This window comes from Heptranchias perlo, unplaced genomic scaffold (assembly GCF_035084215.1).
Source record: "Heptranchias perlo isolate sHepPer1 unplaced genomic scaffold, sHepPer1.hap1 HAP1_SCAFFOLD_50, whole genome shotgun sequence".
NCBI lineage: Eukaryota > Metazoa > Chordata > Chondrichthyes > Hexanchiformes > Hexanchidae > Heptranchias > Heptranchias perlo.
In genome coordinates, this window is record NW_027139516.1 from 8,110,414 (window position 1) to 8,129,004 (window position 18,591).

At 45.0% G+C, this 18,591-nt stretch overlaps 1 protein-coding gene across 2 annotated transcripts in view; it reads left to right on the forward strand.

Annotated features, from left to right (window-relative positions):
- The window catches only part of LOC137314014 (NACHT, LRR and PYD domains-containing protein 3-like), a 48,911-nt gene extending 32,403 nt beyond the window's left edge, over positions 1-16,508 (forward strand). For both annotated transcript variants that reach the window (XM_067979702.1, XM_067979703.1), the window contains exons 7-11: positions 13,469-13,555; positions 13,690-13,860; positions 14,018-14,188; positions 14,596-14,763; positions 14,936-16,508. In XM_067979702.1, the coding sequence (XP_067835803.1) occupies positions 13,469-13,555; positions 13,690-13,860; positions 14,018-14,188; positions 14,596-14,763; positions 14,936-15,023 (685 nt within the window). In that variant the 3' untranslated portion in view covers positions 15,024-16,508. The remainder of the gene's footprint in view (positions 1-13,468; positions 13,556-13,689; positions 13,861-14,017; positions 14,189-14,595; positions 14,764-14,935) is intronic.
- The last annotated feature ends 2,083 nt before the right edge of the window (positions 16,509-18,591 follow it).

Here is an 18,591-nt window from a genome sequence, read left to right on the forward strand (position 1 = left end):
TGGTGCAAAAACAAAAAAGGAAAAGCGGCCCATCCTGGCTAACAAATGAAATTAGGGATAATATTACATACAAATAGGAGTCATATCAAGTTACTACAAAAAGTAGCAAGCCTGAGGATTGGGAGCAGTTTAGAATTCAGCAAAAAAGCACGAATTGATTGATTAAGAGGGGAAAAATAGAGTATGAGTGTAAACTTGCAAGGAACATAATAGTGGACGGTAAAAGCTTCTACAAGTATGTGAAAAGAAAAAGATTAGGTCCCTTACAGTCAGAAACGGGAGAATTTATAATGGGGAACAAGGAAATGGCAGAGCAACTAAACAAGTACTTTTGTTCTGTCTTCATGGAAGAGGACACAAATAACTTCCCGGAAATGCTCGGGATCCAAGGGACTAGTGAAAAGGAGGAATTAAAGGAAATTAGTATTAGTAAAAAATAGTGCTGGACAAATTAATGGGACTGAAAGCCGATAAATCCCATGGCCTGATTATTTGCATCCCAGAGTACTAAATAAGGTAGCCATGGAAATAATAGCTGCATTAGTTGTCATCTTCGAAAATTCTATAGATTATGAAACATTTCCTGTTGATTGGAGGGTGGAAAATGTAACCCCACTATTTAAAAAAGGAGGGAGAGAGAAAACAGGGAACTACAGACCAGTTAGCCTAACATGAGTAGGATGGGAAATGCTAGAATCTATTATAAAGGATGTGATAACAGGACACTTAGAAAATATCAACAGGATTAGACAAAGTCAACATGGATTTATGAAAGGGAAATCATGTTTGAAAAAACCTACTGCAGTTTTTTGAGGATGTATCTCATAACATAAATAAGGGAGAACCAGTAGATGTGGTTTATTTGGATTTTCTGAAGGCCTTTGATAAAGTCCCACGTAGAAGTTAGTGTGCAAAATTAAAGCACATGGGATTGGGAGTAATGTACCAGCATAGATTGAAAATTGGTTAACAGAAAGGAAACAGGAAACAGTGAGCAAAAATAAATGGGTCTTTTTCGGGATGGCAGGCAGTGACTAGTGGGGTACCGCAGGGATCAGTGCCTGAGTACCAGCTATTCAGAATATATATCAATGATTTGGATGAGGGAACCAAATGTAATATTTCCAAGTTTGCTGATGACACAAACTAGGTTGGATCGTGAGTTGTGAGGAGGATGCAAAGAGGCTTCAAGGCGATTTAGACAAGTTGAATTAGTGGACAAATACATGGCAGATGCAGTATAATGTGGATAAATGTGAAGTAATCCACTTCAGAAGGAAAAACAGAATGGCAGAGTATTATTTAAACGGTGATAGATTGGGAAATGTTGATGCACAAAGGGTCCAGTGTGTCCTTGTACACGAGTCACTGAAAGCAAACATACAAGTGCAGCAAGCAGTTCGGAAGGCAACTGGTATGTTGGCCTTCATTTCAAGAGGATTTGATTACAGGAGCAAGGATGTTTTACTGCAGTTATACAGGGCCTTGGTGAGGCCACAGCGGGAGTATTGTGTCCAATTTTGGACTCCTTACCTAAGAAAGGATATACTTGTCATAGAGGGAGTGCAGCGAAGGTTCACCAGACTAATTCCTGGGATGGCAGGACTGTTGTATGAGGAGAAATTGGACCGTCTCGGCCTGTTTTCACTCGAGTTTAGAGGAATGAGAGGGGATCTCATTGAAAAGTATAGAATTCTGACAGGGCTAGGCAGACTGGATGCAGGTCTCCAGAACGAGGGGTCAGAGTCTCAGGATACTTGGTAGGATGTTTAGGACTGAGATGAGGAGAAATATCTTCACTCAGAGGGCGGTGAACCTGCGGAATTCTCTACCACAGAAGACTGTGGAGGCCAAGTCACTGAATATATTTAAGAAGGAGCTGGAGAGATTACTAGAAAAAAAGGCATCAAGAGATTTGCGGATAGAGCGGGAATATGGTATTGAGATAGAGGATCAGCCATGATAATATTGAATGGCGGAGCAGGCTGGATGGGCCGAATGGCTTACTCCTGCTCCTACTTTTTATTTTTCTATATTTTGATGTACTTGCCGCCATTTTGTCCAAGGCAGCCGCCTTACTTGCTGCCATTTTGTCCAAGATGGCTGCCATACTCGCCGTCATGCTGGCATTGTGTAAATACAGATATTGAAAACATATATATTCCTTATATCTTATAAATACAAGTTGTTGTTGTTGAATATGTAGTTGTTGTTGTGGTTGTCTAAATAAAAGGAATGCCATTCGGGGATCACTCTGGGGTCTCTCGGTGCTCTCTGGGATGCATTGATGATCACTCTTCTTTGTCTGGATGCACTCTGGGATCCCGGTGTGCAATCTGGGATACCTGCATGAGCTCTGAGATCAATCTGTGGTGACTGGGTGCGCTCTGGGATCCCTGGGTGTACTCTGGTTTCCCTGAGGGGGTCAATGGGACAATCTGGAGTCACTGTGGTATCACTGGGGACACTCTGCATGATACTTGCTGCAATTTTCTCCAAGTTGGACGACGTACTTTCTGACGTTTTGTGCAAGATGGCCGCCTTACTTGCCGCCATTTTGTCCAAAATGGCCATTGTACTTACTGCTATGCTGGCCGTGTGTAAATGCACGTAAAAATAAATATAAAACACATATATATTACAAATACAAGTTGTTGTTGTATTGTTAATTGTTGTTGTGGTGGTCTAAATATAAAGACTGCCACTCTGGCATTACTCTGGGGTGACTGGATGCACTCTGGAATCCATTGGTGCACTTTGAGATCACTTCATCGTGACTGGGTTAAATCTGGGATCACTTTGGGCTGCCTCGGTGCACTATGGGTTGCTGTGTGAACTCAGGGGTCACTCTGGGGTGACTGGGTGTAATCCGGTGTACTGGGGGGTCACTGGGACATTCTGGGGTCACTATGGGATCACTTGGGACACTCTGCGCCGTACTTGCGGTCATTTTGTCCAAGACGACCACCATATTGCCGCAGATGGCTGCTGTACTTGCCACAATTTTGTCCAAGATGGTCGCTGTGCTTACCGCCATTTTTTCATAGATGGCTGCCGTACGTGCCACCATGCTGGCCGTTTGTAAATACAAATATATATAGCAAATATAATATGAATATACGTTGTTGTTGTAGTAGTAGTTGTCGTGATTGTAGTCTATTTTAAAGACTGCCAATCTGCGATCACTCTGGGGTGACTGGGTGCATTCCGGGATCAGTCTGGGAGACTGGGTGCAATCTTGGCTTCCTGGTTGCATCCTGGGATCACTCTGGGGTGTCAGGGTGCATTCCAGGGTCCCTGGGTGCAATCTAGAGTCAATCTGGGGTAGCTGGGTGCAATCTGGGATCACAGATTGCACTCTGGATTCACTGCGTCGTCACTGGGACATTCTGGGGTCACTGTGGTTTCACTGGGGACATTCTGCCCGGTACTTGCCGCCATTTCGACCAAGGTGGCCGACAGACTCATCGCCAATTTGTCCAAGATGGCTGCGGTACTTGTGGCTATTTTGTCCAAAATGGTCGCCATACTTGCGGCCATTTTGTCCTTGATGGCCGCTATGCTTGCTGCCACTTTGTCCAAGATCCGGCCGCACTTTCCGCGATCTTGTCGAAGATGGCGGCCGTACTAGCTCCCATTTTGGCCAATATTGCCTCCGTACTTGCAACCATTTTGTGCAAGACGGCCGCCATACTTGCCGCCATTTTGTCGCATTTTTCCTCTGTACTTGATGCCAATTTGCCCAAGATAGCTGCCGTACTTGCTGCCATTTTGTACAAGATGTCCGCCAAACATACCGACATTTTGTCGAAGATGGCCGCCGTACTTGCCGCCAATTTTTCCAAGATGGCCCATTGACTTGCTGCCAATTTTTCCAACATGGCTGCTGCATTGCGGCCATTTTGTACAAGATGGCTGCCGAACATGCTGCCATATTTTCCAAGATGGCTGCCACACTTGCGGCCACCTTGACAAAGGTGGCCGCCATACATGCTGTAATTTTGTCCAAGATGGTCGTTGCACTTGTGGCCATTTTGACCAAGAAGGCCGCCGCACTTGCTGCCATATTGTTGAAGATGGCCGCCGAACTAGCCGCGAATTTGTCCAAGGTGGCCACCATATTTGCTGCTATGTTGTCCAATGTGGCTGCCGTTCATGCCGCCATTTTTTCGAAGATGATCGCTCTACTTGCTGCCATTTTGTCCAAGTTGGCCCACCTACGTTCAGTGAGGTGGTCACACCGCAGGTAAAGAATACACTGGCAGAAAGGAAATGGGTGACCGCCAGGCAGAGTAAAAGGACTAGGCAGGTAGAGCAGGAGTCCCCTGGGGCCATCTCCCTCTCAAATAGATATTCTGCTTTAGATACTGTTGGGGGAGATGGCTTATCAGGGGAAAGCAGCAAGAGCCAGGTTCGGGGCACCACGGGTGGCTCAGCTGCACAGGAGGGGAGGAAGAAGAGTGGCAGGGCTATAGTGATAGGGGATTCAATTTTAAGGGGAACAAATAGGCGTTTCTGCGGCCGCAAACGTGACTCCAGGATGGTTTGTTGCCTCCCTGGTGCTAGGGTCAAGGATGTCACGGAGCGGCTGCAGGGCATTCTGGAGGGGGAGGGTGAACAGCCAGTAGTCGTGGTCCATATTGGTACCAACGACATAGGTAAAAAAAAAGGGATGAGGTCCTGCAAGGTGAATTCAAGGAGTTAGGAGATAAATTAAAAAGCAGGGCTTCAAAGGTAGGGATCTCAGGATTACTACCGGTGCAACGTGCTAGTGAGTACAGGAACAGGAGAATAGACAGGATGAATGCGTGGCTGCAGGGATGGTGTAGGAGGGAGGGATTTAGATTCCTGGGGTGTTGGGACCGGTTCTGGGGAAGGTGGGACCTGTACAAGCGTGACGGGTTACTGCTGAGCAGGACCGGGACCAATGTCCTCGCGGGGGTGTTTGCTAGTGCTGTTGGGGAAGGTTTAAACTAGAGTGGCAGGGGGATGGGAACCTGAGCGGGGAGTCAGAAGGGAATAAAGTTGAGAGCAGCAAGAGAGGGGAAGACCCAGGGGAAATCTACAATACAAATAGTAAAAACAGTTGTTCAACAACAAGTGAAAGGGAAAAGCGTAGAGCAGCGGAAAGAAAGTGTACTTTAGGCACGAGAGATAAAATAAAATCTAGAAGGTGCAAGGCGATTAACCCAGCATCAAAGCTGTGGCAGGGGGTTGGGAACCTGAGCAGGGAGACAGAGGAAAGCGTGTCAGGAAGGGACAGAAGGTATGGAGAAAAATGTAAAGTGTTAAAAAAGGAAAAAGCAGGAACTAAGTGTCACAAAACATATTTGAAAGTTCTTTATCTGAATGCACGTAGCATTCGTAACAAAATGGACGAGTTAACGGCACAAATAACGACGTATGGGTATGATCTTGTGGCCATTACAGAAACATGGCTGCAGGGTGACAACGACTGGGAATTAAATATGCCAGGGTATTTAACAATCAGGAAGGACAGGCAGGAAGGAAGGGGAGGTGGGGTGGCTATGTTAATAAGGGAAGGAATCACTGTAATACAGAGAAAAGATATTGGGACAAAGGATCAGGATAATGAAACAGTTTGGGTAGAGATAAGGAATAATAAAGGGAAAAAAACACTCGTGGGCGTAGTATATAGGCCTCCTAATAGTTGCAACTCTGCTGGAAGAAGTATTAATCAGGAAATAGTCGGGGCATGTAATAAGGGAACAGCTATAATTATGGGGGATTTTAACTATCATATTAACTGGACAAATCAAATTGGGCAGGGCAGCCTTGAGGAAGAGTTTATTGAGTGTATTAGGAATGGATTTCTTGAGCTGCATGTAACTGATCCTACAAGGGGGCAAGCAACCTTGGACCTGGTCCTGTGTAATCAGCCAGGATTAATTAATAATGTCCTAGTTAAGGATCCCCTTGGAATGAGTGACCATAACATGGTTACATTCCATATCCAATTAGAGGGTGAGAAGGTTGATTCTCAAACAAGCGTGCTGAGCTTGAATAAAGGAGACGATGATGGTATGAGAGCGGAATTGATTGAAGTGGACTGGGAAAATAGTTTAAAGGGTAAGACGGTACTTGAACAGTGGTGTTCATTTAAGGAGTTATTCTACAACTTTCAAAAAATATATATTCCACTGAGGAAAAAAGGGTGTAAAAGAAATGACAGCCATCCGTGGCTAAGTAAAGAAATTAAGCTTAGTATCCGACTAAAAACAAGGACATATAAGGTAGCCAAACTTAGTGGGAGGATAGAAGATTGGGAAGTCTTCAAAAGACAGCAAAAAAGTAACGAAAGGATTGATTAAGAAAGGGAAGATAGATTATGAAAATAAATTAGCAAAAAATATAAAAACAGATAGCAAGAGTTTCTACAGTTATATAAAAAGAAAAAGTGTGGCTAAGGCTAACGTAGGTCCCTTAGAGGATGAGACCGGGAAATTAATGGTGGGAACATGGAGATGGCAAAAATGCTGAACAAATATTTTGTTTCAGTCTTTACGGTAGAGGACACTAAGAATATCACAACAGTGGACAAACGGGGGGCTCTGGGGGGCGAGGAGCTAAATACGATTAAAATCACTTAGGAATTGGTACTTAGTAAATTAATGGGACTCAAGGCGGATAAATCCCATGGACCTGATGGCTTACATCCCAGGGTCTTGAGGGAAGTGGGAGTAGGGATTGTGGATGCTATGGTAATAATTTTCCAAAATTTTCTGGACTCGGCAAAGGTCCCGGCAGATTGGAAAACTGCTAATGTAACACCGTTATTTAAAAATGGTATTAGGCAGAAGGCTGGAAATTATAGACCAGTTAGCCTAACATCTGTGTTGGGTAAAATTTTGGAGTCTATTATTAAGGAGACAGTAGCGGAACATTTGGATAAACATAATTTAATAGGACAAAGTCAGCATGGCTTCACGAAGGGGAAGTCATGTCTGACAAATTTGCTTGAGTTCTTTGAGCATATAACGTACAGACTGGATAAAGGGGAACCAGTGGATGTAGTGTATTTAGACTTCCAGAAGGCATTCGACAAGGTGCCACATAAAAGATTATTGCTCAAGATAAAGAATCACTGGATTGGGGGTAATATTCTGGCATGGGTGGAGGATTGGTTATCTAACAGGAAGCAGAGAGTTGGGATAAAGGGTACATTCTCGGAAAGGCAACCAGTAGCCAGTGGTGTGCCGCAGGGGTCGGTGCTGGGTCCTCAACTCTTTACAATCTATATTAACGATTTGGAGGAGGGGACCGAGTGTAACATACCAAAGTTTGCAGATGATACAAAGATGGGAGGGAAAGTGGAGAGTGAGGAGGACATAAAAAACCTACAAGGGGATATAGACAGGATGGGTGAGTGGGCGGAGATTTGGCAGGTGCAATACAATATTGGAAAATGTGAGGTTATGCACTTTGGCAGGAAAAATCGGAGAGCAAGTTATTATCTCAATGGCGAGCAACTGGAAAGTACTGCAGTACAAAGGGATCTGGGCGTCCCAGTGCAAGAAAATCAAAAAGTTAGTATGCAGGTGCAGCAGGTGACCAAGAAGGCCAACGGAATGTTGGCGTTTATTGCTGGGGGGATAGAATATAAAAACAGGGAGGTATTGCTGCAGTTATATAAGGTATTAGTGAGACCGCACCTGGAATACTACATACAGTTTTGTTGTCCATACTTCAGAAAAGACATACTTGCTCTCGAGGCAGTACAAAGAAGGTTCACTCGGTTAATCCCGGGGATGAGGGGGCGGACATATGAGGAGAGGTTGAGTAGATTGGGACTCTGCACATTGGAGTTCAGAAGAATGAGAGGCGACCTTATTGAAACATATAAGATTGTGAAGGGGCTTGATCGGGTGGATGCGGTAAGGATGTTCCCAAGCATGGGTGAAACTAGAATGAGGGGGCATAATCTTAGAATAAGGGGCTGCTCTTTCAAAACTGAGATGAGGAGAAACTTCTTCACTCAGAGGGTGGTAGGTCTGTGGAATTTGCTGCCCCAGGAAGCTGTGGAAGCCACATCATTAAATAAATTTAAAACAGAAATAGACAGTTTCCTAGAAGTAAAGGGAATTAAGGGTTACGGGGAGCGGGCAGGAAATTGGACATGATTTTAGATTTGAGGTTAGGACCAGATCAGCCATGATCTTATTGAATGGCGGAGCAGGCTCGAGGGGCCGATTGGCCTACTCCTGCTCCTATTTCTTATGTTCTTATGTTCTAAATGGCCCTATTTTGTCCAAGATGGCCACCTTACTTGATGCAATTTTGTCGAAGATGGATTCCATAAATGCAGCCATTTTTCTCGATGGCCTCCACACTTGTGATCGCTTTGTCCAATGTGGCCGACATACTAGCACAATTTTTTCCAAGATGATCGCTGTGCTTGTCGTCATTTTGTCCAAGATGACTGCCGTACTTGTGACTATTTTCTCCAAGATGGCTGTCGCTCTTGCTGCAATTTTGTCCAAGATGGTCGCCATGCTTGCCGTCATGCTGGCCGTGTGTAAATGCAAATATATATAATATACATTATGTATTGTAAATATAAGTTGTTGTTGTCGTGGTAGTTGTTGTGGTGGTAGTCCAAATATAAAGACTGCCATTTATATTTAGTGGCAGTCTTTGTATTGCTCTGCAGTCACTCTGAGATGACTGGGCGCACTCTGGGCTCCCTGGGTGCACTCTGCGATCAATCTGGGATGACAGGGTCCACTCTGGGTTCACTTTGGGGTCACTGTGACACTCTGGGTTCACTGTGGTATCACTGGGGAGAGTATGCCTGGTTCTTGCCGGCGTAAGACGAAGATGACTGCCGTACTCACCGGTAATTTGTCCGAGATGGCTGTGGTACTTGAGGCAATTTTTTCCAAGATCGCCACCGTCCTTGCCGCCAATTTGTCCAAAATGGCCACCATACTAATACAGTTGTTGCATTAGTAGTTGTTGTGGTGGTGGTCAAAATATACAGGCTGCCACTCTCGGATTCCTCTGGGGAGACCGATGCGTCCCCCAGAGGGGACCGAGGGGACCGACTAAGGCCTCCTCCAGAGGCTGCACGCAAATCGGGCTGACGTGAGTTCAGTCTGTTTATTGCCCTGGGGTTTCATTTCCATTCTGGGCCCTGGTTTTGGGACCTCAGTTTAACATGTTCCTGTTCGATTGTAACCGTTGTAATTTAACCAGGTTAAAGCCTGGGGTTAAAGTAGCCCGGCCTGTAATGTTATACAAACACATTAACCCAGTATGAAACAAACAGGGGCCGAGAGGAGATTAACGTCTGAAACGTGAACCCCTGTACGGGCTTCGAGGGTTTGTTATAATTTCAAAATGATGATTGTGTTTCGGGGAGATGGGACAACTTTGAGGGGTCAGAGCGGCCATTTGAGGTGTTGTGATGGAGAAAATGAGGAGATACTGTTTCCAGTGGCATGGGGTCGGTAACCAGAGGACACAGATTCAAAATAATTGTCAAAAGAGCCAGAGGTGACATGAGGAAGGATTATTTTTTTTGCAGCGAGTTGTAATGATCTGTAATTCACTGCCTGAAAGGGAGGTGGAAGCAGATTCAATAGTAAGTTTCAAAAGGGAATTAGATAATTACTAGAAAAGGAAAAAAATGTGTTGGCCACAAGGAAAGATCAGGGTAATGGGACGATCTGGTTAGCTTTTTAAAAGAGCCGAAGGGGCAACAAATAGACAACATATAAGGTCCGGGTAAGAAAAAAATGCTAATCGCACAAATAGGGCCATAGTACACAAAAAATGTTAAGATGTCTTAAAATGTTAAAAAGAAAATTCCAAACGTATCTGAATGCAGGAACTATTCGTAATAAGGTAGACGAATTAACCCCGCAAATAGACTTTTTAAAAAATTCGTTCATGGGATGTGGGCGTCGCTGGCGAGGCCGCCATTTATTACCACATATGTAAACGGATAGGATATAATTGCAATTACAGAGACATGGCTGCAGGGTGACCAAGGCTGGGAGCTGATTACCAAGGGTATTCTATATTTAGGATGGACAGGCAAAAAGGAAAAAGAGTGGGGTGGCGTTGTTAGTAAAGGATGAAATCAGAGCTGAATGATAAAGTATACTGGCTCATAAAATCAAGAGGTAGATTCCGAGTGGATGGAGTTAAGGAGCTCCAAGGGGCAGAAAACACTGGTGGGAGTTGTCTATAGGACTTCAAACAGTTGTGGCAATGTAAGGGACGATATCAAACAGGAAATTAGAGAGGCATGTATCAAGGGTACGACAGTAATCATGGATGACTCTAATCTACATATAGATTGGTCAAACCAAATTAGCAATAATACTGTGGAGGATGAATTCCTGGAGTGTATACGAGATGGATGTTTAGACCAGTACGTTCAGGAGCCAACGAGGGAACAGGTTATCCTAGATTGGGTATTGTGCAATGAGAAGGGGTTAATTAACAATCTTGTTGTGCGGGGTCCTTTACGGAAGAGTGATCTTAACCTTATAGAATTCTTCATTAAGATGGGAAGTGAAGTAGTCCAACCCGAGAATAGGGTCCTAAATCTAAACAAAGGAAACTACGAAAGTATGAGGAGTGAGTTGGCTATGATAGATTGGGAATTTTCATTAAAAGGCATGATGGTGGATGGGCAATTGCTAACATTTTAGGAATTAATGCATGAGTTGCAACAATTATACATTCCTTTCTGGTGCAAGAACACAAAAGGCAAAGCGGCCCAACCATGGCGAAAATAAGAAAATAAGGATAGTATTAGGTCCATCGAGGAGTCATATAAAGTTGCCAGAAAAAGTAGCAAGCCTGAAGATTGGGAGAAGTTTAGAATTCAACAAAAAAGCACCACGCGATTTTTTTTTATTCGTTCACGGGATGTGGGCGTCGCTGGCGAGGCCAAAATTTATTGCCCATCCCTAATTGCCCTCGAGAAGGTGGTGGTGAGCCGCCGTCTTGAACAGCTGCAGTCCGTGTGGTGATGGTTCTCCCACTGTGCTGTTAGGAAGGGAGTTCCAGGATTTTGACCCAGCGACAATGAAGGAACGGCGATATATTTCCAAGTCGGGATGGTATGTGACTTGGAGGGGAACGTGCAGGTGGTGTTGTTCCCATGTGCCTGCTGCTCTTGTCCTTCTAGGTGGTAGGGGTCGCGGGTTTGGGAGGTGCTGTCGGAGAAGCCTTGGCGAGTTGCTGCAGGGGAAAAATAGATTACGAGAGTAAACTTTCAAGGAATATCAAAGTGGGCTATAAAAGCCTCTACAAGTATGTAAAAAGAAAAAGATGAGTGAAGACAAATGTAGGTCCCTTACATTCAGAAACGGGAGAATTTAAAATGGGGTACAAGGAAATGGCAAATCAATTAAACAAACAATTTGATTCTATCTTCTCGGAAGAGGACACAACTAACTTCCCCGAATTGCTAGGGATCGAAGGAACTAGTGAGAAGGAGGAATTAAAGGGAATTAGCATTAGTAAAAAAATAGTGCTGGAGAAATTAATGGGACTGAAAGCCGATAAAGCCCCAGGGCCTAATAATCTGCATCCCAGAGTATTAACGAGGTAGCCATGGAAATAGTGGATGCATTAGGTGTCATTTTCTGAAATTCTATAGATTATGGAACAGTTCTTTCAGATTGGAGGTTGGCAAATGTAACCCCACTATTTAAAAAAGGAGGGAGAGAGTAAACAGGGAACAGACCGGTTAGCCTAACATCAGTAGTAGGGAAAATGCTGGAGTCTATTATAAAGGATGTGATAACAGGACACTTAGAAAATATCAACGGCATTAGACAAAGTAAACATGGATTTATGAAAGGGAAATCATGTTTGACAAGCCTACTGGAGGTTTTTGAGGATGTAACTGGTAGAATAGATAAGGGAGAAGCAGTAGATATGGTTTATTTGGCTTTTCACAAGGCCTTTGATAAAGTCCCACATAAGAGGTTAGTGTGCAAAATTAACGCACATGGGGTTGGGGGGTAATATACTGGCATGGATTAAAAAGTGGTGAACAGACAGGAAGCAGAGAGTAGGTATAAATTGGTCTTTCTCGGGATGGCAGGTAGTGATTAGTGGGTTACCACAGGGATCAGTGCTTGGGCCCCAGCTATTCACAATATGTATCAATGATTTGGATGAGGGAACCAAATGTAATATTTCCAAGTTTGCTGACGACACAAATCGAGGTGGGATCGTGAGTTGTGAGGAGGATGCAAAAAGGCTCCAAGGCGATTTAGACAAGTTGATTGAGTGGGCAAATACATGGCAGATGCAGGGCAATGTGGATTAATGTGAAGTTATCCACTTGAGAAGGAAAACCAGAAAGGCATAGTATTATTTAAATGGTGATAGATTGGGAAATGTTGATGTACAAAGGGACATGGGTGTTCTTGCACATCAGTCACTGAAAGCAAACATGCAGGTGCAGCAAGCAGTTAGGAAGGCAAATGGTAGGTTGGCCTTCATTGCATGAGGGTTTGAATACATGAGCAAGGATGTCTCACTGCAGTTATACAGTGCCTTGGTGAGACCACATCTGAAGTATTGTGTGCAGTTTTGGTCTCCTTACCTCAGAATGGTCATACTTGCCATAGAGGGGGTGCAGCGAAGGCTCACCAGACTGATTCCTGGGCTGGCAGGACTGTCGTCTGAGGAGAGATTGGGTCGACACGGCCTGTATTCAGTCGAGTTTAGAAGTATCAGAGGAGATCTCATTGAAACATGTAAAATTCTGACAGTGCTAGATAGATTTGATGCAGGGATGATGTTTCCCCTCGCTGGGGGGACGCGTCCAGAACGAGGAGGCACAGTCTCAGGATACGGGGTAGGACATTTAGGACTGAGATGAGGAGAAATGTCTTCACTCAGAGGGTGGTGAACCTGTGGAATTCTCTACCACAGAAGGCTGTGGAGACCAACTCACTGAATATATTTAAGAAGGAGCTGGATTGATTTCCAGACACAAAAGGCATCAAGGGGTAAGGGCAGGTAGCGGGAATATGGTATTGAGATAGAGGATCAACCATGATCAAATTAAATTGCGGAGCAGGCTCGAAGGGCCGAATAGCCGACTCCTGCTCCTATTTTCTATGTTTATTTGTTTCTATGTCGGGAGCCGCAGAAATGAGACAAGTTTCCCCAAACATGATGGAACCGGTCATTGACCATCAGAAGGGTAATTCGGAACATTAGGGAATGAAACCGGACTGAGGGACATTTTAAGGCTTTACACAGACAGCACTTTATTTAATAAATACATTTAGTGACAGTCCCTGAATCTATGGTGCGTTGGATGTGTGAGATTCATTGTCAGTGACAGGGAAATCTGGTTATTAATTTCATGAAGATTTTTCAGTGTTTCCTGTAATATCAGCGAGAAAAATTGTGTCAGATCGGGAATTGAATTCAGTTTGTTTCTCACTCTCTTTCTGTTTGTGTTTAGACTGGGGAGAAATAAACTGCGAGATTCAGGAGTGAAACTACTGTCTGCGGCTCTGAGGAACCCGGACTGCAAAATACAGAAACTTTGGTAAGTATTAGACTGTGTGAGATTGTGTTTATAATAACTGGATGACGAACACTGAATATTATTATTAGTATCAGTAGTAGTGTTATTAATAAACATTGGGGATTAATTGTTATTTCTCTCAATTTGATCACCAGTCTCTGGGCTAACAATCTCACAGCTTCTTGTACCAAGCATCTCGTCTCCGCTCTCACTACAAACCGGTCACTGACGGGTCTGAACCTGAGTAATAATATACTGGGAGATTCAGGAGTGAAACTATTGTCTGCGGCTCTGAGGAACCCAGAATGTAAAATACAGAAACTGGAGTAAGTATCAGACTGTGTGAGATTGTGTTTATAATAACTGGATGTCTGAACACGGTGTACAAATGTCAGTATAAGTAATAATAATACAAATACATACTGGGAACTTACTCTGATTCCTGTTATCTCTGTTCCTTTCTCTGTCTCTCTCTCCGATAAGGTTATGGGGTAACCATCTCACAGATTCTTGTACCAGTGATCTCTCCTCCGCTCTCAGTACAAACCCGTCACTCACGGTTCTGAAACTGGGTAATAATAAATTGGGAGATTCAGGAGTGAAACTACTGTCTGCGGCTCTGAGGAACCCGGACTGTAAAATACAGACACTGGGGTAAGTATCAGACTGTGTGAGATTGTGTTTATAATAACTGGATGTCTAACACTGAACATTATTATTCGTATCAGTAACAGTGTTATAAATAAACACTGTGCATAATTATTAGTATCAGTAATAGAGTTATTAATGAACACTGTACATTAATATTAATATCAGTAATAGTGTTATTAATAAACACTGTACATTATTATTAGTATCAGTAATAGTGTCATCAATAAAAACTGTATATTATTATCAGTAGCTATAAGACTGTTATTAATAAACACTGTATATTATTATTAGTAACAGTAAGGATGTTATTAATAAACACTGTATATTATCATTAGTATCAGTAATAGTGTTATTAATAAACACTGGGGATTTACCCTGATTCGTGTTATTTCTCTCTCCCTGATCCCCAGTCTGGATGATGTCGGTCTCACAGATTCTTGTACCCAGGATCTTGTCTCTGCTCTCAGTTCATTCCGGTCACTGACGGTTCTGATCCTGAGATCAAACACCTTCACAGACCGGTCTGTCCCCGCTCTCCGTTCCCTCATACTGACCTGCAGGAGTCTGGAGTGGATCGGGTGAGTGTTTGTGTTAATGTTCAATGTAATAAATAAAATATCAGTGGGATTCAGTCCCTTTTATGGGTAATATTTGTCTGTAATTATTATTGAAATATTAACCCCAGTCTCCCTGTTATTTACACTGTTGTTCAAACTGTTTATTTCCTGTTTAATCTTTAATCTGTTTCAGGCTGAGGGAGAATCAGTTCAGTCCAAAAGGAAAGAATCAGCTGAAGTCACTGTGGGAATCCAGACCCGGACTGAGAGTGGGAGTGTGAACATTTCAATTTATAACCATTCCTGGTCTCATTATATGAACATTTCAATTTATAACCATTCCTAGTCTCATTCTTTGAACGTTTCAATCTATAACCATTCCTGGTCTCATTATATGAACATATCAATTTATAACCATTACTGGTCTCAGTATATGAACATATCAATTTATAACCATTACTGGTCTCATTATGTGAACATCTTTGGCCGATTCTCTGTCCCTCCCCTTTTATTGGCGGCGGTCCAGTTTGAACGGTTTCCAGCTCGAGCTGAGCGAGCGTCGTCTCCCATTGTGACGTCAGAGGCCCAGCGACAGGGTCACGAGACTCAGTCACCCGGTCCCCCAGTGCTGATTCTGCCGGATATCCGGGGCTGGATGGTCCCCAATGGGGCACTGGGTCAATGTACAGACAGGAAGGGCCCAGGGTGGGGCTCAGTCTGGGCTGCAGTGGGACACTGGGTCAATGTGCAGACAGGAAGGGCCCAGGGTGGGGCTCAGTCTGGGCTGCAGTGGGACACTGGGTCAATGTACAGACAGGAAGGGCCCAGTGTGGGGCTCAGTCTGGGCTGCAGTGGGACACTGGGTCAATGTACAGACAGGAAGGGCCCAGTATGGGGCTCAGTCTGGGCTGCAGTGGGACACTGGGTCAATGTACAGAGAGGAAGGGCCCAGTATGGGGCTCAGTCTGGGCTGCAGTGGGACACTGGGTCAATGTACAGACAGGAAGGGCCCAGTATGGGGCTCAGTCTGGGCTGCAGTGGGACAGTTGGTCAATGTACAGACAGGAAGGGCCCAGGGTGGGGCTCAGTCTGGGCTGCAGTGGGACACTGGTTCAATGTACAGACAGGAAGGGCCCAGGGGGGCTCAGTCTGGGCTGCAGTTGGACACTTGGTCAATGTACAGACAGGAAGGGCCCAGGGTGGGGCTCAGTCTGGGCTGCAGTGGGACACTGGGTCAATGTGCAGCCAGGAAGGGCCCAGGGTGTGGCTCAGTCTGGGCTGCAGTGAGACACTGGGTCAATGTCCAGACAGGAAGGGCCCAGGGTGGGGCTCAGTCTGGGCTGCAGCGGGACACTGGGTCAATGTACAGACAGGAAGGGCCCAGAGTGGGGCTCAGTCTGGGCTGCATTAGGACACTGATAATTTATTTCGGTACTGCTAGGTGCCTCTCCCAGTGACGAGTCAGAATCTGGAACGTGTCCCTGTGTACCGTGCCTTCAGCTGCCGAGGCCCGAAGCTCTGGAGTTCACTCCCTAAACCTCTCCGCCTCTCTCCATCTCTCTCCTCCTTTCAGATGCTCCTGAAAACCTCCCTCTTTGACCAAGCTTTTGACCACCTGCCCTGATATTTCCTGATGTGGCTCAGTGTCAAATTATGTCTGATTGCTCCTGTGAAGCACCTTGCGAAGTTTTATTACCATAAAGGCGCAATATAATTGTAATGTGTTGTACATATGCTGTGTGAATAAAACTCCACCGTCTACTTCAGCTCCGGCCTGGTCTCCTCATTATTTTAAATAAAATTACTTGTTTTCGTATTTTAAAATATTGAATAATTTTTCCTGGAAAGTACATCACACATCCCCCAACTGGTATAGTAGATTTGACCAGTCCGTCTATTGAACCGGCTGGGCCTTACCCGTGGTGGGGGGCTGGATATGCAATTTACACAAATTGTGTGGAGCTCAGCTGGTACTCTACAAAATGGGCACCTGACATGCGACATAAAATGGCTGCAATGCAACGCAAAATGACTGCCATGCACCTGTTCCAAATGGCCACCAAGAACCAGTCAGCAATATCACAGAATGATCTATCACTGAAGCAGGCCATTCGGCCCTTCGTGCCTGTGCAGGCTCTTTGCAGTTGGTCCCACTCCTTTCCCCAAACCGAAAAATTTGATCCTTTTCAAGTATTTATCCAATTTCATTTTGAAAGTTACTGGTCATTCTGCTTCCACCTCCCTTTCAGGCAGTTAATTTCAGATCATAACCACTCGCTGCAGAAAAATAATCCTTCCTCATGTCAGCTCTGGCTCTTTTGACAATTATTTTGAATCTGCGTCCTTTGGTTACTGATCCCCTGCCACTGGAATCAGTTTCTCCTCATTTACTCCATCAAAACCCCTCAAATGGCTGCTTTGAGCATCACTTTGAAATTATAACAAACCCTCGAAGCCCGTACAGGGTTTCACGTTTCAGACGTTAATCTCCTCTCGGCCTCTGTTTGTCTCACAACGAGTTACCGTGTTCATATAACATTGCAGGCCGGGCGCCTTTAACCCCAGGCTTTAACCTGGTTAAATCACAACGGTCACAATCGAACAGGAACACGTTAAACCAGGGCCCAGAGAGGAAATTAAACCCCAGGGCAATAAACAGACTGAACTCACGGGGGCCCTGTTTGGGTGCAGCTTTTGGATCGGGCCTCGGTCAGTCCCCTCTTTGGGAGGCCTCGATTTGTCGCCTCTGGGAGAGGCATCGTTCTCCCCAGAGGGATCCCAGAGTGGCAGTCTTTATATTTAGACCACCACAACAACTGCCATTACTACAACAACAACATGTATTCGTACCGTGGCCCTCTTGGACAAAATGGCGGCAAGTCCAGCGGCAATCTTGGTCGAAATGGCGGAAAATACCGCGCAGTGTCCCCAGTGATACCACAGTGACCACAGAATGTCCCAGTGACCCCCACACGGAATCCAGAGTGTACCCAGTCACCCAGAGTGATCCCAGAGTGTCAGTCTTTATATTTAGACCACCACCACAACAACAAACAACAACAACAACTATTTATAATAAATATAATATAAGCGTATTTAGTCACGGCCAGCATGGCGGCAAGTACGGCAGCCATCTTCGACAAAACGGCGGCAAAATGGCGGCGAGAATGCCAGACATCTTGAATAAAATGGCGGCAAGCTCGTTGGCCATCTTGGACAAAATGGCGGCAAGCTCGTTGGCCATCTTGGACAAAATGGCGGCAAGCACGATGGCCATCTTGGATAAAATGGCGGCAAGCTCGTTGGCCATCTTGGATAAAATGGCGGCAAGCACGGCGGCCATCTTGGACAAAATGGCGGCAAGCTCGTTGGCCATCTTGGACAAAATGGCGGCAAGCTCGTTGGCCATCTTGGACAAAATGGCGGCAAGCTCGTTGGCCATCTTGGATAAAATGGCGGCAAGCACGGCGGCCATCTTGGATAAAATGGCGGCAAGCACGGCGGCCATCTTGGATAAAATGGCGGCAAGCTCGTTGGCCATCTTGGATAAAATGGCGGCAAGCTCGTTGGCCATCTTGGATAAAATGGCGGCAAGCACGGCGGCCATCTTGGACAAAATGTCTGCAAGTTGGGTAGCCATCACAGTTTATCAGGATCCCACAGTGACCCCAGAATGTCCCAGTAACCCCCAGTGACCCCAGAGTGCACCCAGTCACCCTAGAGTGATCTCTGAGTTCACACAGGGATCCCAGAGTGCAATCAGTCTCACCTGAGTGATCCCACAGTTGACCCAGGGATCCGAGAGATCACCCAGTCACCCCAATGTGATCCCGAACCGCGCCCAGGGAT